The following is a 25,876-nucleotide window of genomic DNA, read 5'->3' as shown; positions in this document are numbered from 1 at the left end:
AGTCTGTTATTCATGGGCATTTGGGTTGGTTCCAAGTCTTTTTTATTGTGAACAGTGCTGCAATGAACATACATGTGCATGTGTCTTTATAGTAGAATGATTTATCATCTTTTGGGTATATATCCAGTAATGGGATTTCTGGGTCAAATAGTATTTCTGGTTCTAGATCTTTGAGGAATTGCCACATTGTCTTTCACAATGGTTGAACTAAGTTACACTACCACAAGTGGTGTAAAAGCATTCCTATTTCTCCATATCCTCTTCAACAACTGTTGTTTCCTGACTTTTTAATGATCACCATTATAACTGGTGTGAGGTGATATCTCATTGTGGCTTTTATTAGCATTTCTCTAATGACCAGCGATGATGATTTTTTTTCATATGTTTGTTGGCCATATAAATGTCATCTTTTGAGAAGTGTCTGTCCATATCCTTTGCCCACTATTTAATGGGGTTGTTTTTCTTTTCTTGTAAATTTGTTTATGTTCTTTGTAGCTTCTGGATATTAGCCCTTTGTCAGATGGATAGATTGAAAAAATGTTTTCCATTCTGTAGGTTGCCTGTTCACTCTAATGATAATTTCTTTTGCTGTGCAGAAGCTCTCTTAATAATACATTTTAAATATATTTATATTCTTCAGATACCATATTACCTCTTTTTTTCTCAATTCTATTATTTTTTGAAAAAACCCTATGTTTAACTCATTAATATTTGAATTGTCTAGATAGATATACTATGGCATAAACAGAAAAAAGTTATCACATAAAAACTTACAAAAGTTACTTCTGATATGGCTAATATTTGAAAACTATACTAAATCTTGTTAGATATATTTTATTAGATTTTTTATCTATTTTAATTTTGAAGTGCTAATATAAATGGTATGTGGTTTTAATTTCAAATGCCATATGTTAATTGCTGTATATAGGAAAGCAACTGATTTTGTATATTAACTTTAATTCCTGCACATTGCTGTAATCACTAGTCCCAGACATTATTGTAGTGTATTTGAAATTTTTTGAATATACAATCATATAGCTGTGACAAAGACACTTATATTTCTTCCTTCCTTCTTTCATTTCCTTTCCAGTGGTAAAAAGGGACATTTTTGCCTTGTGATTTTACTGAGAAACTTATGAGTTTCTAATCATTAAGCATGATGTTAGCTGTAGGATTTTTGTAGATAATTGTTTTTCTGTCGCTGGTTTGCTGAGAGTTTTTTTCTTTTTTTTAAATCATGGTTAGATTTTGGATATTGTCAAATGCTCTTTCTGCATCTATTTATATGAACTATAATCATGTTATATTTCTTCTTTAGCCTGTTAATGTGATGGATGGTAATCATTTATTTTCAAATGTTGAACCTGGGGTAAATCATACTTGATCACACTATATTATAACTCTTTTTATATATTTTTGGATTTTATTTGCTAATTATTTTAAGGAGCTTTGTGTATGTGTTCATGAAAGATACCAATCTGTGGTTTTAGTTTTTTTTTTTTTTTTTTTTTGAGACAGGGTTTCGGTCTTATTGCCCATGCTGGAGTGCAATGGCGAGATCACGGCTCACTGCAACCTCCATTCCCAGGTTCAAGTGATTCTCCTACCTCAGCCTCCTGAGTAGCTGGGATTACAGACATGCACTATCACGCCTGGCTAATTTTTTGTATTTTTAGTAGAGACAGGGTTTCTCTGTTTTGGTCAGGCTGGTCTCAACCTCCCAACCTGAAGTGATCCACCTGCCTCAACCTACCAAGTGCTGGGATTACAGGCTTGAGCCACTGTTCCCAGCCAGTTTTAGTTTTTTTAAATGTACTTGTTTGATTTTGGTATTAGGCTAAAATGCTGGCCTCATGGAATGAATCAGGAAGGATTGATTCCTTATCCTTTAACTTCTGAATAATCATGTAGACAATTTGTATAATTTTCTCCTTAGATGTTTCGTAGAATTCACCAATGAACCTGTCTGGGCACACTGTGGTTTCTGTTTTGGAAGGTTATTAATTACTGATTCAACCTCTTTGATAAATGTAGGCCTAGTCAGATTGTTTTTTCTTGAGTGAGTTTTGGCAGATTGTGTTCTCCTAGGAATTGCTCCATTTTATCTGGCTTCTCAAATATGTGGGCCTAGAGTTATTCGTATTTAATATTCCTTTTGTTTCCATGGGATCTGTAATAATATCCCCTCTTTCACTTCTGATTTCAGTAGTTTGTGCCTTCTCTCTTTTTTCTTAGTTAGCTTAGCTAGAGGCTTATTGATAGTATTGGTCTTCTCAGGAATCATCTTTTGGCTTTGTTGCCTTTCCCTATTGATTTCCTGTGTTATGTTTTTGTTTTCTGCTCTAATTTTCATGTTTTTTAAAAAAAATTCTGCTTACTTAGGATTTAATTTATTTAGGTGGAAGCTTATATGATTTATTTTAGATTGGTATTCTTTTCAGTTCTATAAATTTTCGTCTAACCACTGTTTCACTGCATTCCACAAAATTTATAAATTGTATTTCACTGTCATCTAGTTCAAATATTTTAGAATTTCTCCACAGATTTCACCAATCAGTTATTTTTGTTTTTTATTGAGACAGCATCTCCCTCTGTCACCCAGGCTGGAGTTTAGTGGTTCAGTCATTGCTCAGTGTAGCTTCAACCTCCTGGGGTCAAGTGATCCTTGAACCTCAGCCACCAAAGCAGCTGGGACTACAGGCACATGCCACCACACCTGGCTAATTTTTAATTTTTTTGTATAGACGGTATGTCCCTATGTTGCCCAGGCTGGTCCTGGGCTCATGCCATCTACCCGCCATGTCCTCTCAAAGTGCAGAGATTACAAGCATGAGCCACCATGCCCAGCCTCATCCATGTGTTACTTAAAGATACGTTATTTAATCTCCAGAATTTTGGGATTTACCAGCAGTCTGTTACTAATTTCTTGTTTCATTCCATTGTATCTGAAAGCAGATATTTTATAACTTTTATTCTTTTAAATTTGTTGTGTTTGGTGGCCCAGAATTTGGTTTGTTTTAGAAAATGTTCTATGTGAGGCTGAGAAAAATGTGTAATCTGCTCTTGTTGGCAGTGATAATTTTTATTTTTTTTTTTTCAATTTAATTTTTCAACTTTTAAGATCACAGTGATATTACAAAAGTTGAAAAATTATTATATATGCTTATGCACATATGTACACATACACATATATAATATATATACAAATATAAACATATATATTATTCATATGTGCCTATCAATACAGCATTTATACTCTATATGTAGTATCTGAAACAGATACTGTCACATCATAGTATTGAGTTTATTAAATGTCATCTGATTATACTAGGAATAAACTAATTTTTCAAAATTGTGTATTATTTTGCACCTCAGGATAAAAATATTTTTAAAATTTACATCTAGCAAAAGAATGAAAAATACAATGTTAGAACTGAAAATAGCAGGACACTTCTCTTTATGCACTTTTTTCTTTCTGAGATTAAGCAAAAAGGTAATAGCCAAATAATAAAACTCTTATATTTTCTGGCATAGAGATACTAAAACTAGTTAGCAATATGAAACCTACACATGCACACACACACCACAACATACACACTACAGAAATAAATGAAATCTTTTTTTTGTTTCTTTGTGTTTTTTTATTTGAACTGAAACATAAGAAGTAACTTCAAATTGTATTAAATCTTAGAATTGATTTCATAAAGATTGTATAATCCAGCTACAGATGAAGTTTCTAGGGATAATATAAGCAGTTCATATAGCTGTGTGTAGCAGTGATGTTTCAAATAATTGTCTACTCATCTTTGGGTTTTTCTTTAGAGTCATATATATAAGTTATGTATAAAACATGCAAGTTTTTTGAATAGTAGTTAAAATTTGAAAATTTAAAAATGATGCATTTATATTTAGATATTTAGTTATGTGTATGGAGGTGGAAAATGGCAATGATCTGATAAGTTCTTACTTATTCCAAAGGTCACCATGGCATAATGGGGGTTTGCACATTTTTCTGGTCTATTTCAAGGCAGAACTAGAGTATACAAGTGGTTCTCAAAGTTCAGAGTGCCTCAGAATCACTTGAAGGACTTGTATAAAGTGATAAAGAGATTGCTAGGTCCCATCCCTTGAGTTTTTGGTAAAGCAAGTCAGATAATATGGCTGAGGTGTATTTTTAACAAGTTCTCAGATATAGCTGATGCTAGTAGTTTGGAATCACACCTTGCAAACCAATGGAGTAATAGATAATGAACAATATTCTAATAAAATGAACACATAGTTATTTCTACCCAACAAATCTGAATCATGAATAGGATTGACAGCCCTTTAGATACACATTAAAGGAAATTAACTATTCTGTCTTGGTACTGATAATATTGGTATTATATATACTTAGTAAATAACACATAACAGAGATGTATCTATTCTACTAGATGTTTCTCGGATCTTAAGTCTTGTTTTTTAAGTAATTGATAAAGATTAGAAAATAATGCACCAAGTAGTTGGATTCTTTTCCTGAACAAAAAGAGTATTTTTTGAACCATGCATGAAATTCAAGAAATGTAAGTAAAAATTGAAATCCATATTGAGTGCCTCTGCTGAACTAAAACAGGTATTTTAAAATAAGTCCCCATGATAGGATATTTAGATGAAAATCTATATTTTTATAGTATTATATTTTGCAATAAAATCTACTTTTAAGAACCTGAAGTCAGAAAACTCTAATTTCAAAGTAAAGTTAGGACAAATGGATATTCATTGTCAAACTTAAGATATATTAGATAAAGTTAATTTGTGTTGGTAAAATTTTAAATGAGTGTGCTCTTGTAAACACCTGAGTGCTATTCATCTTAATTGGGTTATAGCTCATGCTGTGTTTTTCCCCTGCTGTATCTAATTTCGTTTTTTTTTTCAATATTTTATTGTTTGGTTTGATTTTGAAGGTGTATGGAAATTAAAGAACTCTAATTTTTTAAGAGCCCTAAAGGGAAGTATGCTTTTGTGTTAGTCATTCCTATGAACACCTGTGCACTGTTGAATTTAATTGGGTTACAGCTGGTGCTGACAGTCAACTAAATGAGGGTTTATGGACTGACTAGAAACTTGACATTGCATGTCATTGTTTCTTTCCTCCCTTTGCTTTTCTTTCTATACATTTACAAGATGCTTGCATCTGAAAGATTTTGAAGGTAAATTGAATGAACTTATGATCTGTGATACTATGTGGTAATTACTTCAGAAAAAGTGTACTTCCATTATAAGTTTGTGCAATACCCCAGAATAAGGTGATCCTAACCTTAGAAACTAGCTGGGCTACTTCTTGCCAGTAATCCAGGAACACAATGTAATACTGTAGTTAGATTTTCAGAGACTGGTTATTCAATCATATGAGGGTCTTCCGAGGAAATAACAATGTATTGAAATTGAAAAGGTAGTAAATAATTGAATATTATAGAAACAATAGACAACAAAGTAAGTGAGGAGAGACTCTATCTGCTAAGAGGTAATTATTTTGAAATATCCCAATATCATTATTATAATAAGTTCCTCAGTATGGCCAATAACAATAATTAAATAATCTCAAATAATTTTAAAAAGTAAATAGACCAATTTGACAATTTCTTTAACAAATTTATGATGGCTCTATATTTTTTTCTTGAGCCAATATCATGGACTACTAATTAGTTCAGCAGATAAAAGTGAATATACAAAGGGAATTTGGGAAGTAGGAGTAGGTGGCAATAGAGTAATAATGACACCAAATATTAGAATCTTCAACTTGACCACATTTTTAGAAAAATAAATTCCTTTTTTATTTCAAAGAAGTTTGAAAATTTAATGGCATTAAATGCTTGATTTGAATATATTTTACATGACAGAAAGCAAAATTAAAGACACCAGCAAAAATTAATGAAGTGTAAAACACCAGTTAAAATATTCAATTAGTAAAGTCATCTCTAACATATCAACAATAAAGTATCTAGATTTATTGTTGTGCTACTTTAAATGTATAATAGAAAAAAAATTTGCTATTCCACTGTGTTTTTCCTTTGAAAATTAAATGCTGATGAATGACCTATATTTTTTCACATCCTCTGTGATAAATTAAGAAAGCTGTATATATTGAGATAAATAAAATGTCTTTAAATCCAATAGAGCTATTAAAAATAGGCATTATAAAATAATGCATGTATGGTACTAATATATCTTTCCTAATATTCTTAATCTTGTGATTAAGCCAGCATTTTTCCATTTTTGAAAGATAAATCTTTCAAAATAATATGGGTCATGCATTTTGGTCAAATTATTCAACCTTTCTTTGTGTCCTTGTCTGATCAGTAAAGCTTTAGAAAGACAGCTTTCTCTCAGACACTCTCCATAAAACTGAGCATCTAACTGTGCTGGTCAGTTACAGGAACAAAATATTCCTTTGAACCTATATAGATTCAGTGTCAAACATGCTGGAGGTCTCACTTTGTATTACACCTCCATCTATGCCCAAATAAGAATGTGACTGTGTTAAAGGAGTGCAGCCATTAGGTGAGGACAAATTCAGGACCTGTTAGTTGCTGGTAAAGAAGGAGTGTAAGTTTAACTACTTTCCAAAATGCAGCGTGATGGAGCACACAGAGCTGCTATCTCAACAGTACCTTATATGGGAAATTAGATGGATTGTGGACTGAGTTGCCTTTAAGGAGATTTGATCACAATGGGGTCAACTGAAGGATTTGGGGAGTCCACAGGATTAATTATAAACAGTAAGGGGGACCACATAATTTGTTCTGTATCACTGAGATGAGAAAGTTTATCCAGGTTTCTGGGAGAAAAAGTGAATATAGAGTGTGTTTTGTATCACAGGCAACTTATTCTTTTATGTCCATGAAGAGATGCTGGACACGAAGGGATGCCAGGCGAGGAATGAATAAATGAGAGAGAGAACAAACTTTCTGCTTGACTGGTACTCTTTTCTATAAGTAAGTAACCTGGTTTCAGGGGGCTGAAGGACTCTGCCTCGTTACTACTTTTGTAAAACACAACTCACCTTACTCCAACTTCATAGAAACTAAGCTTTTGCAAATGTCCTAAACAGCTATTGAATGTAGCTAGTTACTTTTGCACCGAATAAAATATGAAGAATATATGTTTGCTTGGCTCCTGCCATGATGTCTGCCCCTGCTTCTTTGTGCTCCCCACATCCATGTAGACATTTCTATAGTAATTCATCCATTGAGCATGAGACCTAGAACTTAAAATAAACATAAGTTATTTACAAAACAAGCAGCATTTTAACACATTGCCTAAGGCAAGCAGTAATCATTGTAGGTTAGTTGTGGGTTATGTTTTGAAATTAGGTGATAAGAAACTTTTAAGTCTAATGGTGATATCTCAAATGTTAAACTTCAGACTCTGGAACTTAGTAAGCTATTATGTATTTATCAGATCTGCTGTGATAGTAACATTTTAAATGCAAAGGTACATTTAGTTGAACTTTCTCTTTTTGTCAACTTGTACTAGAATGTACCTAAATTTTCAATAAGCTGGTCAAAGTAGGAGAGCATCTGGCTTAGCAATGTATTATTTATCTCTAAACAATAATAATGCAGACATTCGTACTTTAATACATCATAATTGAAGTTACCTATCCATATGTTATCTACCCTGAAAACACACAGCTGCATAAAAATTTTAAGTGATCATTTACTGATTGTTATTTTACTTGAGAAGGGAAATAAAAATATTAAAGATATTTTCCTTTGCTAACCATTAAATTCAATAACTCATAAATTAAAAAAATTAAAGCTGATTATGAGTCAAGAATTGTGGTAAATGAGCAGCTGTGGAGACAAGTTAAAGCCTGATGAGACAGAAGTCATCTTTTCCAAAGCTGGTAGGAATTGAAAAGGACCATTGACATTCAACCTGGAAGCCCCACAGGCAACTCAAACTCTAAAGCCCAAATGCAATTGCCCTTCTCAATTGCAACTCTACCTAGCCAGGCAACCAAGCTAGAGAGAAACAATTTTGATATCTGCCTCTGCATTTTTTATCCTCTGTTAAATATCTACCTACCAGCACTATCATTTCAAATTGCTAAATATTTCTTACAATTACTCTCTTCTTTGAATTTTGTATTGATTTCTTCTTAGCCCCTTATTAAATGATTTATTTCTGCATTTAACAAATTCTAGACTGAGGACTACAATATATCAATTCTGTGCTATATACATGATGAAAAGAGAGAACATGGTCTTAGGTAGCTTCTTTTCGGTGGTGTGGTGAGACAGATATAGAAACAAATAATTATGTATAGGGACAAATTCCATAATAAGTGTATTACATAAGAAGATATGCCTAACATAGCCTTGATCCTGGACTTTTCATTCTTTATTCTTCACGTATTTATGCCTGACTTAGATGCCAGTTTCTCTGAGAACCTCTGTCATTCCCTATGCCTGAGCAATGCATTCATTCTTTATGTTTTTGTAGAATTACTACATTTTCTTTTCTTAAAAGTCTACACAGCAGCAGTGGATTAATTATATACTTATTTATCTAGTTATCTACTTATTTACTCTCAAACCATAAGTTTTTTTAAGAACATGTACCATGACTATTTATTGAATTCCTAGATGCTGAGAAAACATTGTTTGTGTGAGATAGTACAAACTCTCCCTGGGTGTTGGATGGAAGGATTTATTGAGAAAGTGAACTTCAGTTGACTTTTAATATAAATTAAATTAGAAATAAATTATTAAGGAAAATGAGATTTTAATAGAATTAGACACTTTACAGATAGAAGGATTTCAGTGGCAGTATGAAAGCAAATGTGATGGTATGAAACAACAGAATAACATGAAATGATCCAAGAGCTCTCAGTAGTTTGGTGTGGCTGGGACATACTGTTTTGGGAAGGAGAGACCAGAAATCAGGACAGGCAAAGGAAGCACTTTGGACATTCTGCAAAGAAATTTAATTATTATATGTTGAAATCTCAGAAGTAGACTACCTGAGTCTTATTTTTGCATATTACCTAGGTAGCAATGAGTAATTAATTTATTTAAACTTTTTGGGCCTCATATTCCTTAAAAGTGTGGTTCACAGTAAACATTCAGTATGAGCTGGCTGGTTTTACTGTCATTATGCCTTATTTCATCATTATTATTAAACCCTTGAGAGCCATGAGATAATTGTAAAGAATTAAGTAACAAGGCTGGTTCAACATACGCAAGTCTATCAACGTAATTCACCACATAAACAGAACCAAAAACAAAAACCACATGATTATCTCAATTGACGCAGAGAAGGCATTTGACAAAATTCAACAGCCCTTTATGCTAAAAACCCTCAATAAACTCGGTATCGATGGAACGTATCTCAAAGTAATAAAAGCTATTTATGACAAACCAACAGCCAATATCATACTGAATGGGCAAAAACTGGAAGCATTCCCTTTGAAATCTGGTACTAGACAAGGATGCCCTCTCTCACCACTCCTATTCAATATAGTACTGGAAGTTCTAGCCAGAGCAATCAGGCAAGAAAAAGAAATAAAGGGTATTCAAATAGGAAAGGTGGAAGCCAAATTGTCTCTATTTGCAGACGACATGATAGTATACCTAGAAGACCCCATCGCCTCAGCCCAAAAACTCCTGAAACTGATAAACAACTTCAGCAAAGTCTCAGGATATAAAATCAATGTGCAAAAATCACAAGCATTCGTCTACACCAATAACAGACTTAAAGAAAGCCAAATCAAGAGCGAACTGCCATTCGCAATTGCTACAAAAAGAATAAAATACCTTGGAATACAACTCACAAGGAACGTAAGGGACCTCTTCAAGGAGAACTACAAACCACTGCTCAACGAAATCAGAGAGGACACAAACAGATGGAGAAACATTCCATGTTCATGGTTAGGAAGAATTAATATCGTGAAAATGGCTATACTGCCCAAAGTAATTTACAGAATCAACGCTATCCCCATCAAGCTACCATTGACTTTCTTCACAGAACTGGAAAAAACCACCATGAACTTCATATGGAACCAAAAGAGAGCCCGCATAGCCAAGTCAATTCTAAGCAAAAAGAACACAGCAGGGGGCATCACACTACCGGATTTCAAACTATACTACAAGGCTACAGTAATCAAAACAGCATGGTACTGGTACCAAAACAGAGATATAGACCAATGGAACAAAACAGAGGCACCGGAGGCAACACAACATACATACAACTATACAATCTTTGATAAACCTGACAAAAACAAGCAATGGGGCAAGGATTCCATGTTTAACAAATGGTGTTGGGAAAACTGGCTAGCCATGTGCAGAAAGCAGAAACTGGACCCCTTCCTGACACCTTACACTAAAATTAACTCCAGATGGATTAAAGACTTAAACATAAGACCTGGCACCATAAAAACCCTAGAAGGAAATCTAGGCAAAACTATCCAGGACATAGGAGTAGGCAAGGACTTCATGAACAAAACACCAAGAGCATTGGCAACAAAAGCCAAAATAGACAAATGGGACCTAATGAAACTCCACAGCTTCTGCACGGCAAAAGAAACAGTCACTAGAGTGGATCGGCAACCAACAGAATGGGAAAAAATTTTCGCAGTCTACCCATCTGACAAAGGGCTGATATCCAGAATTTACAAACAACTCAAGCAGATTTACAGGAAAAAAACAAACAAGCCCATTCAAAAGTGGGCAAAGGATATGAACAGATACTTTTCGAAAGAAGACATATATGAGGCCAACAATCATATGAAAAAATGCTCATCGTCACTGGTCATCAGAGAGATGCAAATCAAAACCACATTGAGATACCATCTCACGCCAGTTAGAATGGCGATCATTAAAAAATCTGGAGACAACAGATGCTGGAGAGGATGTGGAGAAAAAGGAACACTTTTACACTGTTGGTGGGAGTGTAAGTTAGTTCAACCATTGTGGAAGACAGTGTGGCGATTCCTCAAGGCCTTAGAAATAGAAATTCCATTTGACCCAGCAATCCCATTACTGGGTATATATCCAAAAGACTATAAATCGTTCTACTATAAAGACACATGTACACGAATGTTCATTGCAGCACTGTTTACAATAGCAAAGACCTGGAATCAACCCAAATGCCCATTGATAATAGACTGGATTGGAAAAATGTGGCACATATACACCATGGAATATTATGCAGCAATCAGAAATGATGAGTTCGTGTCGTTTGTAGGGACATGGATGAATCTGGAAAACATCATCCTCAGCAAACTGACACAAGAACAAAAAATGAAACACCGCATATTCTCACTCATAGGTGGGTGATGAAAAATGAGAACACATGGACACAGAAAGGGGAGTACTAAACACTGGGGTCTATTGGGGGGAAAAGGGGAGGGCCAGTGGGAGGGGGAGATGGGGAGGGATAGCCTGGGGAGAAATGCCAAATGTGGGTGAAGGGGAGAAGAAAAGCAAAGCACACTGCCATGTGTGTACCTACGCAACTGTCTTGCATGCTCTGCTCATGTACCCCAAAACCTATAATCCAATAAAAAATTAAAAAAAAAAAAAAAATAAATAAATAAATAAATAAAATCGAAAGTTATTTTAGAGAATAGATGTTTTAGATTAACTCTGTTTGTTTTCAAAATAAATAATAACCATGGTAAAAAAAAAAAAAAAAAAAAAGAATTAAGTAACATCATTATTACATTTTAGAAGGAAAACCATGTTTTATAGGGAGAGGAAGGACTGAAAATGAAAACTGGATTTAAAGAAGATAAATTAAGAGGCTTTTATGACAGATTGTTTGCTTAAACAGCATTGCTTAAATATTACATTTAAAATAGTTTTAATTAAAAGTCAAATAGTTTTAATCTGTGAAAAGTATCCAGAAGCAATGGTGATTGTTACTTACTTAAAAGATAAAAAATAGGTGAGACAAAGGCATGGGATTAATTCATTAAGGTACAAGGTAACTTTTATTTTGGGGGTGTTCATATTCTTTAATAAGAGAACACGATGTAGGGAAAATTAAATGTTTTATTTTTTATAGTTGAAATATTTACAGATACCTGGCAGACAATTATATGCTATTATAGCAGTGCTAAACAAAGTTTTGGTCTCTAAATACAGGAATTGGCAACAGAAAGTAAATGAGCACACTATATCCTTCATCAGCATATTTTACTACCAAGAAAAAAAAAAGGTCAGGTGCTGTGACTTATGCCTATAATCCTAACACTTTGGGAGGCCAAGGTAGGTGGCTGGCCTGAGTTCAGCAGTTCAAGACCAGCCTGGGCAACACAGTGAAATCCTGTCTGTACTAAAACACACACACACAAAATAGCCGGGTGTGGCAGTGTGTGCCTGTAGTCCCAGCTACTAGGGAGACTGAGGCAGGAGAATTGCTTGAACCCAAAGGGGGAGGTTGCAGTGAACTGAGATTGTAGCACTGTACTTCAGCCCAGGTGACAGAGTGAGACTTTATGTCCAAAAAAGAAAAAAAAAAGGCAGCTGATCTAAAGCATGCTTAGGTGCTTAGTGACAGAAGACCTTATATATATTTTTATACAAGTTTCTTAGCTCAGAGTAGATCAGAATTATTCTCAGACCAGTGCACAGACCAGTCTTTGAGAAGCACTAGTCCACAACTTAAGAGAATATTCTGAATTAGAAATATTGAGTTAGGACTATACACTATTAATAGATAAAATTATTGGAGTGTATGAAAACATTAACAGAAATCTTGAGATGTGAAAAAAAAAATCAAACCACCTAATTTTAAAAAGTGGGCAGAGCAGAACACCAAAAAGTAATATTCATGGAATCGGACCAAGAACAGTAAGAGCATGATGAATTGATGAGAGGATAGTTAGTAATTCTCAAAGGGAAGAAGGTTCCCTGAGGGAATGATCATGACCAACATAATAATTAACTTACTCTTCCAGAAAATGCTAGATATTTACAAATTCACTTTAGTCTTGACTTTTTCCCTATCAGAGAGCTAAGATACTAGATCTACAGTTTAAAGATGGCTATATAACTTAATATTGACAAAGAAGTTTATCTGTCTTATGTGCCAAGTTGCCCTAATGGAGGGAAAAGCATTATAGGAAGTAGGAGGAAATTTTAAACTGTTCCTAATTGTAAGTTATGCCTATAAAACACTTCAATTTTTATCCCTATCTTTTCCACATGTCTTCAGAGGTGTACTCAGTTCCTGTAACCACTGATCAGGGGTTCTGAAGAGACTTTCAAATAGCTACTGCTGTTTCTTAGCTGCCTGCTCCTAGGGTTTTAGTTTTAGCTTGCTTTGACCTGCTACGAAAGTTAACATGTACTTACCAGCTTCCAAGTCCAAGACTTTGTAATATCTCTTTTGTGTTTGTTCTCTAATTCTCTTTTCCTTTGTAACCCTAGTTTTATTTTTCCTGTCATTCATTGGGATTTGGGGAAAGTACAGCTATAAACTTGTGCTAACACTATCCATTTGCCTGGGAGTCCAAAGCTGTAATCGGAGAGGTGAAAATGTAGTCGTGCTGAAAGAATCCTATCTTGTTTTAGTGATTCATTTACCTTTCCTCTTAACTTTTTCTGTTCTAAAGCATATTTTCATCATGTTCCTATTTCTATACATGACATAGGTAGAACTCATGTAGAATCGTTCTGAAGTCTATATCATTTTCATTCTTCTCTCAGTTTGATTTTAATTGATGTGACTTGAGCACAACAAATTATCGCCTTGAGCAAAACACTGATTTAAGCCACTGCCTCTCTCTTACATCATGCTAGGACCATAATTTCTGTTTCACTAAGACTCAAGTGTGCAATTGCTATCACCTCTTGCCTGTGCAATTTGTTTTGTCTTTTTAAAAACTGGATCTCTTACACATAGAACTTCTTTCTTGCTTTGATTTTCAGATTTAATAAATGCATCTATCAGCTTTTCCTTAAACCTTTTTTCCCATTATATAAATCATTTTGTTGATTTCACCAATTTCTATATCTCTGCCTTTAAAAAGTAAATAGTATTGCTGAAGTTAAGTGGTATGAAAAAGGGCTCAGATTCAACACATCATGTTTCTTTTCATAAGTATCTGTCAAAAAGTAAAATAAAATTAGATAATAGGCTTTTAAGCAATGTATACTTTTCAGTGGCTTTATATTAATTCTTTGCTATTCCCTATAGAATATGTAATTTATCTGTAATTATTGATCATTTATTATCTAGGATGCATCATTTTGAATAATTATTTGTCCTTAAAAATCACAAGCCATTTATTAACAATAGTTAAAACTATCAACAATTGTACTTGTCTTTGCAACACTATTTGTAGTGTTTTTATATCTCCCTTCTGAAAGCATAACTGCATGGCATGTGCTTTATATAATTCTTATAATTGTCATCTGTATAGCACCCCCAAATATCTAGAAAAATAAAGTCTCAACTGCTTGTAAAATGTACATTATGAACATATTCCAGTAATTCAATTACACTGTGTTTAATTTTCAGTAAGTCTAGGGTTATACCATTTCATTCTCCTGAAGCCATTGGTCATTTGTCTTCCTTATTACCTAAGAAAAAATGGCAAAGTGGTACCTAACTAAGTGATTTAGATTGTTAACATTCATTCCATTAAAAATATTGTATTATTCAATTGGATACATTTGTGGAACAAACCCAGTTCAAAATGAAGAACTATTTATAGTTATTTACATTTGTAATTCAATTATATGTTCTTTGAGATAAACACAGAAAAGTGAAGAATGAGGGGTGAAGTAATACTTGGTGATGACTATGATCCAGACATTGTGCTATTTTATTTAATCTTTATTACCTTCCTTTATTGCCCATCTAAGTAGATAGGCATTTTTTTATTGAATTTTCAAAGACATTGAAATAATAGTATTGAATGTCTAATGCAGTTTAATATTGTGAATTATATATGTGTATTCTAATATATTTATATACTATATTACATATACGTACTTTATATAGTATATACTATACTATATAGATACACTATATATTACATGTAACATTATATTGATATATATTATATATAACATATTAATATATGTATATTCTTTTTTTTTTTTTTTAATTTTTTATTGGATTATAGGTTTTGGGGTACATGAGCAGAGCATGCAAGACAGTTGCGTAGGTACACACATGGCAGTGTGCTTTGCTTTTCTTCTCCCCTTCCCCCACATTTGGCATTTCTCCCCAGGCTATCCCTCCCCACCTCCCCCTCCCACTGGCCCTCCCCTTTTCCCCCCAATAGACCCCTGTGTTTAGTACTCCCCTTTCTGTGTCCATGTGTTCTCATTTTTCATCACCCACCTATGAGTGAGAATATGCGGTGTTTCATTTTCTGTTCTTGTGTCAGTTTGCTGAGGATGATGTTTTCCAGATTCATCCATGTCCCTACAAACGACACAAACTCATCATTTCTGATTGCTGCATAATATTCCATGGTGTATATGTGCCACATTTTTCCAATCCAGTCTATTATCAATGGGCATTTGGGTTGATTCCAGGTCTTTGCTATTGTAAACAGTGCTGCAATGAACATTCGTGTACATGTGTCCTTATAGTAGAACGATTTATAGTCTTTTGGATATATACCCAGTAATGGGATTGCTGGGTCAAATGGAATTTCTATTTCTAAGGCCTTGAGGAATCGCCACACTGTCTTCCACAATGGTTGAACTAATTTACACTCCCACCAACAGTGTAAAAGTGTTCCTTTTTCTCCACATCCTCTCCAGCATCTGTTGTCTCCAGATTTTTTAATGATCGCCATTCTAACTGGCGTGAGATGGTATCTCAATGTGGTTTTGATTTGCATCTCTCTGATGACCAGTGACGATGAGCATTTTTTCATATGATTGTTGGCCTCATATATGTCTTCTTTCGTAAAGTATCTGTTCATATCCTTTGCCCACTTTTGAATGGGCTTGTTTGTTTTTTTCCTGTAAATCTGCTTGAGTTGTTTGTAAATTCTGGATATCAGCCCTTTGTCAGATGGGTAGACTGCGAAAATTTTTTCCCATTCTGTTGGTTGCCGATCCACTCTAGTGACTGTTTCTTTTGCCGTGCAGAAGCTGTGGAGTTTCATTAGGTCCCATTTGTCTATTTTGGCTTTTGTTGCCAATGCTCTTGGTGTTTTGTTCATGAAGTCCTTGCCTACTCCTATGTCCTGGATAGTTTTGCCTAGATTTCCTTCTAGGGTTTTTATGGTGCCAGGTCTTATGTTTAAGTCTTTAATCCATCTGGAGTTAATTTTAGTGTAAGGTGTCAGGAAGGGGTCCAGTTTCTGCTTTCTGCACATGGCTAGCCAGTTTTCCCAACACCATTTGTTAAACATGGAATCCTTGCCCCATTGCTTGTTTTTGTCAGGTTTATCAAAGATTGTATAGTTGTATGTATGTTGTGTTGCCTCCGGTGCCTCTGTTTTGTTCCATTGGTCTATATCTCTGTTTTGGTACCAGTACCATGCTGTTTTGATTACTGTAGCCTTGTAGTATAGTTTGAAATCCGGTAGTGTGATGCCCCCTGCTGTGTTCTTTTTGCTTAGAATTGACTTGGCTATGCGGGCTCTCTTTTGGTTCCATATGAAGTTCATGGTGGTTTTTTCCAGTTCTGTGAAGAAAGTCAATGGTAGCTTGATGGGGATAGCGTTGATTCTGTAAATTACTTTGGGCAGTATAGCCATTTTCACGATATTAATTCTTCCTAACCATGAACATGGAATGTTTCTCCATCTGTTTGTGTCCTCTCTGATTTCGTTGAGCAGTGGTTTGTAGTTCTCCTTGAAGAGGTCCCTTATGTTCCTTGTGAGTTGTATTCCAAGGTATTTTATTCTTTTTGTAGCAATTGCGAATGGCAGTTCGCTCTTGATTTGGCTTTCTTTAAGTCTGTTATTGGTGTAGACGAATGCTTGTGATTTTTGCACATTGATTTTATATCCTGAGACTTTGCTGAAGTTGTTTATCAGTTTCAGGAGTTTTTGGGCTGAGACGATGGGGTCTTCTAGGTATACTCTCATGTCGTCTGCAAATAGAGACAATTTGGCTTCCACCTTTCCTATTTGAATACCCTTTATTTCTTTTTCTTGCCTGATTGCTCTGGCTAGAACTTCCAGTACTATATTGAATAGGAGTGGTGAGAGAGGGCATCCTTGTCTAGTACCAGATTTCAAAGGGAATGCTTCCAGTTTTTGCCCATTCAGTATGATATTGGCTGTTGGTTTGTCATAAATAGCTTTTATTACTTTGAGATACGTTCCATCGATACCGAGTTTATTGAGGGTTTTTAGCATAAAGGGCTGTTGAATTTTGTCAAATGCCTTCTCTGCGTCAATTGAGATAATCATGTGGTTTTTGTTTTTGGTTCTGTTTATGTGGTGAATTACGTTGATAGACTTGCGTATGTTGAACCAGCCTTGCATCCCTGGGATGAATCCTACTTGATCATGATGAATAAGTTTTTTGATTTGCTGTTGCAATCGGCTTGCCAATATTTTATTGAAGATTTTTGCATCTATGTTCATCATGGATATTGGCCTGAAGTTTTCTTTTCTCGTTCGGTCTCTGCCGGGTTTTGGTATCAGGATGATGTTGGTCTCATAAAATGATTTGGGAAGGATTCCCTCTTTTTGGATTGTTTGAAATAGTTTTAGAAGGAATGGTACCAGCTCCTCCTTGTGTGTCTGGTAGAATTCGGCTGTGAACCCATCTGGACCTGGGCTTTTTTTGTGAGGTAGGCTCTTAATTGCTGCCTCAACTTCAGACCTTGTTATTGGTCTATTCATAGTTTCAGCTTCCTCCTGGTTTAGGCTTGGGAGGACACAGGAGTCCAGGAATTTATCCATTTCTTCCAGGTTTACTAGTTTATGTGCATAGAGTTGTTTGTAATATTCTCTGATGATGGTTTGAATTTCTGTGGAATCTGTGGTGATTTCCCCTTTATCATTTTTTATTGCATCTATTTGGTTGTTCTCTCTTTTCTTTTTAATCAATCTGGCTAGTGGTCTATTTTGTTGATCTTTTCAAAAAACCAGCTCTTGGATTTGTTGATTTTTTGAAGGGTTTTTCGTGTCTCAATCTCCTTCAGCTCAGCTCTGATCTTAGTAATTTCTTGTCTTCTGCTGGGTTTTGAGTTTTTTTGATCTTGCTCCTCTAGCTCTTTCAATTTTGACGATAGGGTGTCAATTTTGGATCTCTCCATTCTCCTCATATGGGCACTTATTGCTATATACTTTCCTCTAGAGACTGCTTTAAATGTGTCCCAGAGGTTCTGGCACGTTGTGTCTTCATTCTCATTGGTTTCGAAGAACTTCTTTATTTCTGCCTTCATTTCGTTGTTTACCCAGTCAACATTCAAGAGCCAGTTGTTCAGTTTCCATGAAGCTGTGCGGTTCTGGGTCGGTTTCTGAATTCTGAGTTCTAACTTGATTGCACTATAGTCTGAGAGGCTGTTTGTTATGATTTCAGTTGTTTTGCATTTGTTGAGCAGTGCTTTACTTCCAATTATGTGGTCAATTTTAGAGTAGGTGTGATGTGGTGCTGAGAAGAATGTGTATTCTGTGGATTTGGGGTGGAGAGTTCTGTAAATGTCCACCAGGTTTGCTTGCTCCAGGTCTGAGTTCAAGCCCTGGGTATCCTTGTTGATTTTCTGTCTGGTTGATCTGTCTAGTATTGACAGTGGAGTGTTAAAGTCTCCCACTATTATTGTGTGGGAGTCTAAGTCCTTCTGTAAGTCATTAAGAACTTGCCTTATGTATCTGGGTGCTCCTGTGTTGGGTCCATATATGTTTAGGATCGTTAGCTCTTCTTGTTGTATCGATCCTTTTACCATTATGTAATGGCCTTCTTTGTCTCTTTTGATCTTTGTTGCTTTAAAGTCTATTTTATCAGAGATGAGAATTGCAACTCCTGCTTTTTTTTTGCTTTCCATTAGCTTGGTAAATCTTCCTTCATCCCTTTATTTTGAGCCTTTGTGTATCCTTGCATGTGAGATGGGTTTCCTGGATACAGCATACTGATGGGTTTTGGCTTTTTATCCAATTTTCCAGTCTGTGTCTTTTGATTGGTGCATTTAGTCCATTTACATTTAGGGTTAATATTGTTATGTGTGAATTTGATACTGCCATTTTGATTCTAAGTGGCTGTTTTGCCTGTTAGTTGTTGTAGATTCTTCATTATGTTGAAGCTCTTTAGCATTCAGTGTGATTTTGGAATGGCTGGTACTGATTGATCCTTTCTATGTGTAGTGCCTCTTTTAGGAGCTCTTGTAAAGCAGGCCTGGTGGTGACAAAATCTCTGAGTACTTGCTTGTTCGCAAAGGATTTTATTCTTCCTTCACTTCTGAAGCTCAGTTTGGCTGGATATGAAATTCTGGGTTGAAAGTTCTTTTCTTTAAGAATGTTGAATATTGGCCCCCACTCTCTTCTGGCTTGTAGTGTTTCTGCCAAGAGATCTGCTGTGAGTCTGATGGGCTTCCCTTTGTGGGTGACCCGACCTTTCTCTCTGGCTGCCCTTAGTATTCTCTCCTTTATTTCAACCCTGTTGAATCTGACGATTATGTGCCTTGGGGTTGCTCTTCTTGCGGAATATCTTTGTGGTGTTCTCTGTATTTCCTGCAATTGAGTGTTGGCTTGTCTTGCTAGGTGGGGGAAATTTTCCTGGATGATGTCCTGAAGAGTATTTTCCAGCTGGGATTCATTCTCTTCGTCCCCTTCTGGTACACCTATCAAACGTAGGTTAGGTCTTTTCACATAGTCCCACATTTCTTGGAGACTTTGTTCATTCCTTTTTGCGCTTTTTTCTCTGATCTTGGTTTCTCGTTTTATTTCATTGAGTTGGTCTTCGACTTCAGATATTCTTTCTTCTGCTTGGTCAATTCGGCTATTGAAACTTGCGTTTGCTTCGCGAAGTTCTCGTATTGTGTTTTTCAGCTCCTTTAATTCATTCATATTCCTCTCTAAGGTATTCATTCTTGTTATCATTTCCTCGAATCTTTTTTCAAATCTTTTTTCAAGGTTCTTAGTTTCTTTGCATTGATTTAATACATGATCTTTTAGCTCACAAAAGTTTCTCATTATCCATCTTCTGAAGTCTAATTCTGTCATTTTGTCACAGTCATTCTCCGTCCAGCTTTGTTCCCTTGCTGGTGAGGAGTTTTGGTCCTTTCTAGGAGGCGATGTGTTCTGGTTTCGGGTGTTTTCCTCCTTTTTGCGCTGGTTTCTTCCCATCTTTGTGGATTTGTCCTCTGGTCGTCTGCGTAGTTGCTGACTTTTCGTTTGGGTCTCGTTTGCGAATTCAACGCGGGCTCCAATCCTGGGTTGTTCTCACAGCGCCATCTTGAGTCCCCTCGCCTATATGTATATTCTTATCCATACAACAAATCTATAGGTGGTAGATGAAATTATCAACATAGATAATAATGAATAAACTGCAAAACAGAGAAATTTGTTAACTTGTACAGTAGGTAAAATAAAGTTGCATAATAAATTCTAAGCAATTTAGGCTTTGCATCACCTTCATATCCTTTCTTCTTTCCTATGTTGTTCAAGTTAATAAATTTAGGAAGTCAAATAGCAGATATCTTTTACTCCATAGCTCATACTGCTTCCAGTATACTATATTGTTTTATCACATTCTACTTAATATATATTTTAATTTGTTTCTTAGAATTCAATGTGGTTCTTTATTTAGTAATAGCTATCTTGCCAATTGTGTCAATATTATGTCTACTGTTTAAAGTTGCTAAATGTTTATTCCTTACCATTGGGACTCGTTTGTAAATAAGTAGTTCCACAAGTATAGTAAACTCTAGAGCTGATAGAAACAGTAGTGGTAGTTACTGTGTGTTTGGTAAGAATGTGTCATTTGTCTTGTTTTAAATATAGCTGACAATGTTTTCATGATTTTTCCTGGTACATAAATAAGCAACTTTGAATTTACAGTTAAAACAATAATATCTTCATGATTATATATCATTTTATATAAATAAAATATTCTGCTTTTATTATGTTGTTATCCATATTTACCTAATTTGACCTATGTTGATACTATTCAAGACACTAGACAGAATAAGTTTCTAAGTTCCCAATCTTTTTTTATTCACAGTATTGTTAGCCACAGAATTATTAATGAAAAAAATAACCTTTGTTTCTTTGAATATTCTCACAACTGGCACATTGAAGATGTCTTTTATACTCACATTTCATACCTAATGTTGCAAAGCAGACGTTTCTCACTGTAAGTATTATTTATTGATGCTTAAAGTTTCAATGAATTATTCAGCTCCTTTACCCTTCTTGCTTTGTTGCACACCTATTGAGTTTTCAGAGCAGTGTCATATCAATAAATTTGTTCTTGCTTTGTAGCTCCAATTTCATGCTTGGCCTTTCTAAGTGACATACCAGAAAAATAAATAGCCAGAAGGAATATAATAAGTATACAAATTGCTTTAAACAACTCGAGATCCAAATCATTAAAGCTCTCAAAGCTTTTAAAAATTAAGACCTTAAAGCAAGTCTGCAATAACAGGCTACATGCAAATAAAATAGGCAAAAACCTTGTCTTGTTAACATGCAATCTGTGGAGGGTGGCATATGTTTATAGGCATCTTTTACCCAGGGTTGAAATAAACTCTTGACAAGTAAGTTCCTAAGAGTTCAGGGACTTGCTGCCACTTTTTATCTCATGTTGTCATGCACATTAGAAAGGTGCACAAGAAGAGAATGAATGCCCCTTTTAGTACATTTGTGTTACCATAAAGGAACACTTGAAGCCAAGTAATTTCTAAAGAAAAGAGGTTTATTCAGCTCATGTTTATACAGGCTACACAAGAAGCATCCTGTAGCATCTGCTTCTGATGTAGAGGCTTTAGGCTGCTTCCACTCATGGTAGATGGGAAACAGGAGCAGGCTTTTGTACAAAGATCCCATGGTGAGAGACAAGAGACAAGATGGGGGAACCAGCTCTGCAAAGAACTAGTAGAGTGAGAACTCACCTCATTACCCTGTGGTCAGCACCACCCATGAGGGATCCATTCCATGACTCAAACACCTCCCAATAGGCCCCACCTCCAGCACTGGGGATGAAATTTCAACATGAGGTGTGGAGGAGAGGGTCAAATACTCAAACTGCAGTCATCTCTTCTGAGGAGCCAGAGGATTGGGAAATTTACCCACTAACTCCATTTGTCACTGGTCCATTGCCATTTAAGGGAGGGCTGTTGGTGCTCCAGCACTTCCAGATTCCCCAGGCTGGGAGCTAGCTGAATAGTGCTCTAGGCCGGTTAAAAAAAAAAAAAAAAAAAAAAAAAAAGGCCTCGGGCCGAAAGTACAATACTAATCCTTTGGTACAGAGGTGAATGCTTAGAATACCACAGCTTCAGTTGTATTAAAGTAAAGAGAGATGTTAATGATGTTCAAAATGAGATGATGATGTCAAAATTGAAATGGAAAACAAACAAAAAGTAAATATTTCTTCTTACCTTCTCATTCTTCTGACAAACTTTTAAAACCTCTTACCTTTTATGGAGACAGAGACAAATATGTCTCTATGAAAATAATAAAATATAATGAAGAACACTTTTCATATAACAGTGTAATTTGGTATAATTCTGTACTATCAATTATATAAGAATACTGCATCTCATGAGGCGAGATTAAATTGTTACATAGTTCCAAACCAGGTGGTTATATCAGCCAGCTTTTTGCCATTTGTGATGACTTATTTGCCTATAAACAAATGTATTACATCCAACCTTTTAAAATACTGTTATCATTTCCTATTTTCAATACTGAATCCTTGGACTTAAACATTAAACAGATTTTGCTTCAGAGTTTTACACTTCTTCCTAAATTTTATTTACCTGCAATCTGAAACAGGTATTCATAGTCATCTAAATATTTCTCTCATTGTTGTTGGCTTTGCTGCTGGGGAACTTAGTAATTTTCATGGCCTGTCTCTAGGTGCTTTATAATTTCCACATGCCTTGTATTTATGAACACTAGCTTATATAACATTCAGATAGAAACAAAGTAAAATATTATATATCACAGTGGCAGGATGATACACCTGTTAAGGTAGCAGATAAATAATCTGCTTTCTGTTTTAAAAATCATTGCTTTAAGATTAGACATGATGAATTTCAGATGAGTAAACTAACCATCATGTACTCCTGTATTTTATCTAGAAAAGCAGTGATAATGGATACCCTTAGATCAGAACTCAGGGTGGTCACAATCACAGCCTCTGTGTCTTTTCTTGGCAACTTATTTACTGTGGGGGAAAACAATTTCCATTTATGTATCAATATTATATTTGGACAAAGCAATCACCTGAAACTTAGAAAATGTTATTCATATGGCCTCCTTAGATTTGTATAAAAACACTCAAGTACATTGGCAAAGACCAAAAAAAAAATTATTTGCATCAGTTAATCTCAGTAGACCTTTTCTCCTGTATCAGTAAGAATTAAACAATCTTCTTAATCAACTTTGCAAGAGCAACAATTAAATGCTTCATTTTTGATGCAGACATTTATTTGAATAATTTTAATTACCACTTAACATGCCCTTATATTTCCAGTTTATTCATTTTAGTATCTTATAACCTTGATTTACATATTTTTACTGTTCTATTTATCACCATTCATTGTAGGTTATTAATGAGATTTAATTTACACTGACATTTCCAATGACACTTATTTTTATATTCTTTCCCCAGATTTAATTGTTTCTGTAGTTTTCAAATTTTATTTTTAAGCCAACAAAGTTTCCTTCCCATCTCCATATGTTCTATTTTAAAAGATTTTCAAGAGTCATTTCAAAATTCTTTAGTTCACTTATAAATATAGACTTATATTCTTCCCATGCAATACGATTTATACATTCAAAATCTTATAACCACCTGAAGTATAATGTGATCAGTGAATATGACTCTAAAAGTAAAAAAGTATTAATTTTTTTTTTTTTTTTCTCTCTCTCTCTCTTTTTTTTTTTTTTTTTTTTTTTTTTTTGGTGCAGAGTTTCGCTCTGTCACCCAGGCTGGAGTGCAGTGGCACTCTGCTTACTGAAATCTCTGACTCCTGGGTTCAAGTGATTCTCCTGCCTCAGCCTCCCGAGTAGCTGGGATTACAGACATCTGCCACCATGCCTAGCTAAATTTTGTATTTTTAGTAGAGACAGTGTTTCACCATGTTGGCCAGGTTGGTCTTTAACTCCCGACCTCAGGTGATCGACCAGCCTTGTCCTCCGGTCCTTCACCACGTAATCTCTAGATTTCTGCAAAGTAAACACATTAACAGCAAAGTCCTTTACTTTAAAGAATTTACATATCCTTTTCAAAATCAATATATTAATGTGACTGGGAAAAAGAGAAAATACAGCAAATGACTCACCATTTTACTCAGTCCTGGTTTTCTTTGTTTTGCTTGAACCGAGGAATTTATCAATATCACTTCTATTTCTAAGTAGAACTAACTAAAAAGTTATTTAGTCAAAAGCTTTGTAAGCAATTTCACTGTTATTTCTACTGGATAAATTAGTTAACTTTTGGAGGAGAAATACATTTTAAGTTTCACTTCTTACATTCAAATACAGATTTTTTTCAATTTAAAATACTAAATACTGTCTTTCCATAATTTTTTTTTACCATGCATGTAATAACTTGAATGGTAATATGAGCTGACGGGGAATACAGAATGAAATTTATTCACATCTTTGTTTGATCTACTATGAAAATTTTTAAAGGCTTCTTTTATGTTTGCTGCCTTGAAACATTTGAATGAACTTCATGAAAGATGTACTGAGCACGTGTACTTTTATGTTCTGGCTAGTTCAGTCCTTTGAAAGCTGAAGAACCTATTTTTATAAAAGAATTTTCTTGAGTACCAACTAGCCAACTATATCAATTATAATCACTAGAGTGTCTTTAGAAAGCTTAAATATTTTCTACCTTATTTTACTATAACAGAACATTTTATTATGGCAGATGAAATAAAGCAATAAAGCAAAGGATTAGGAAGAATAAAGAGAATAAGAATATATAATTTTATTTTGCCTTCATGTAATTTATCTTGTCCATTTTCCTTGGTTGTGATTCAATGAAATGTCAATTTATGAATTATCTGTTTTAGTACAGCTTTTTTTCTAAATGTTTTATAGGCATGTATCCAGCAAACATGATTTATGATAATGTTTAATCACTAAACAAAATCAATAACACAATGTTTTTGGAAAATACAGTACATTCACAAGTTAGATTTTTAGTGATCTTAGCATCATATAATAAATAGTACGTTGTCTTCTGTATGAAGTCACTTCATCCCCAACTGAAATGATTATGGTTATGTGAAGTTAATAATCTGTGTTAGATTAAAGATTTGCAATATTTATATAATTGTATAAATTTTGCTGTAATATACATTTTAGAAATTACTCTCTGATCACTGTCTTTTGGGATTCTTCTAAATTTCTTAAAGTATTCCTTTCATAATACTTTGACATGAGAGAATAAAGCCTGCATCTAGAGAAAAGAGGCTTTGGTGTTGTTAAGTCCTCACTGTTATACCAATTACTTGCAAGAAAGTAAGTCCAATTGATATGGCTGTACTAGATTACTTAAGTCATCCCCATATAGGGAATTTTTTATAAGAATTTAGTATCCTTTCCAAGAATCTTCAGTGACTCCCATTTCTCTTAATGTTACTCAGTCTAACCTATTCTGTCAGGGGTTTGAATGCCCTTATTTATTTGATACCAGCTTCCAGATAAAGCTATCTGGAACTATTTAATCACTAAATTCCTAAATATGCATATTTTTATCTTGACTAGTTAGTCAGACTTTTAATTATA

The 25,876-nt window shown here is 34.7% G+C and overlaps 1 protein-coding gene across 5 annotated transcripts in view; it reads left to right on the top strand.

Annotated features, from left to right (window-relative positions):
- CCSER1 (coiled-coil serine rich protein 1) overlaps positions 1-25,876 on the top strand; it is a 1,385,530-nt gene that overhangs the window by 1,194,903 nt on the left and 164,751 nt on the right. The window contains exon 11 of one of the 5 annotated variants that reach the window (XM_078366829.1): positions 6,859-7,057. The exons of the other annotated variants lie outside the window; for them this stretch is intronic. Within the exon in view, the coding sequence (XP_078222955.1) occupies positions 6,859-6,930 (72 nt within the window). The 3' untranslated portion in view covers positions 6,931-7,057. Of the gene's footprint in view, positions 1-6,858; positions 7,058-25,876 lie in introns of those variants that run through there. 5 annotated transcript variants of the gene reach the window in all.

This window comes from Callithrix jacchus, chromosome 3 (assembly GCF_049354715.1).
Source record: "Callithrix jacchus isolate 240 chromosome 3, calJac240_pri, whole genome shotgun sequence".
Classification (NCBI taxonomy): domain Eukaryota; kingdom Metazoa; phylum Chordata; class Mammalia; order Primates; family Cebidae; genus Callithrix; species Callithrix jacchus.
The sequence above is the reverse complement of the archived record's forward strand: the minus strand, read 5'-3'. Positions and strand labels throughout refer to the sequence as shown.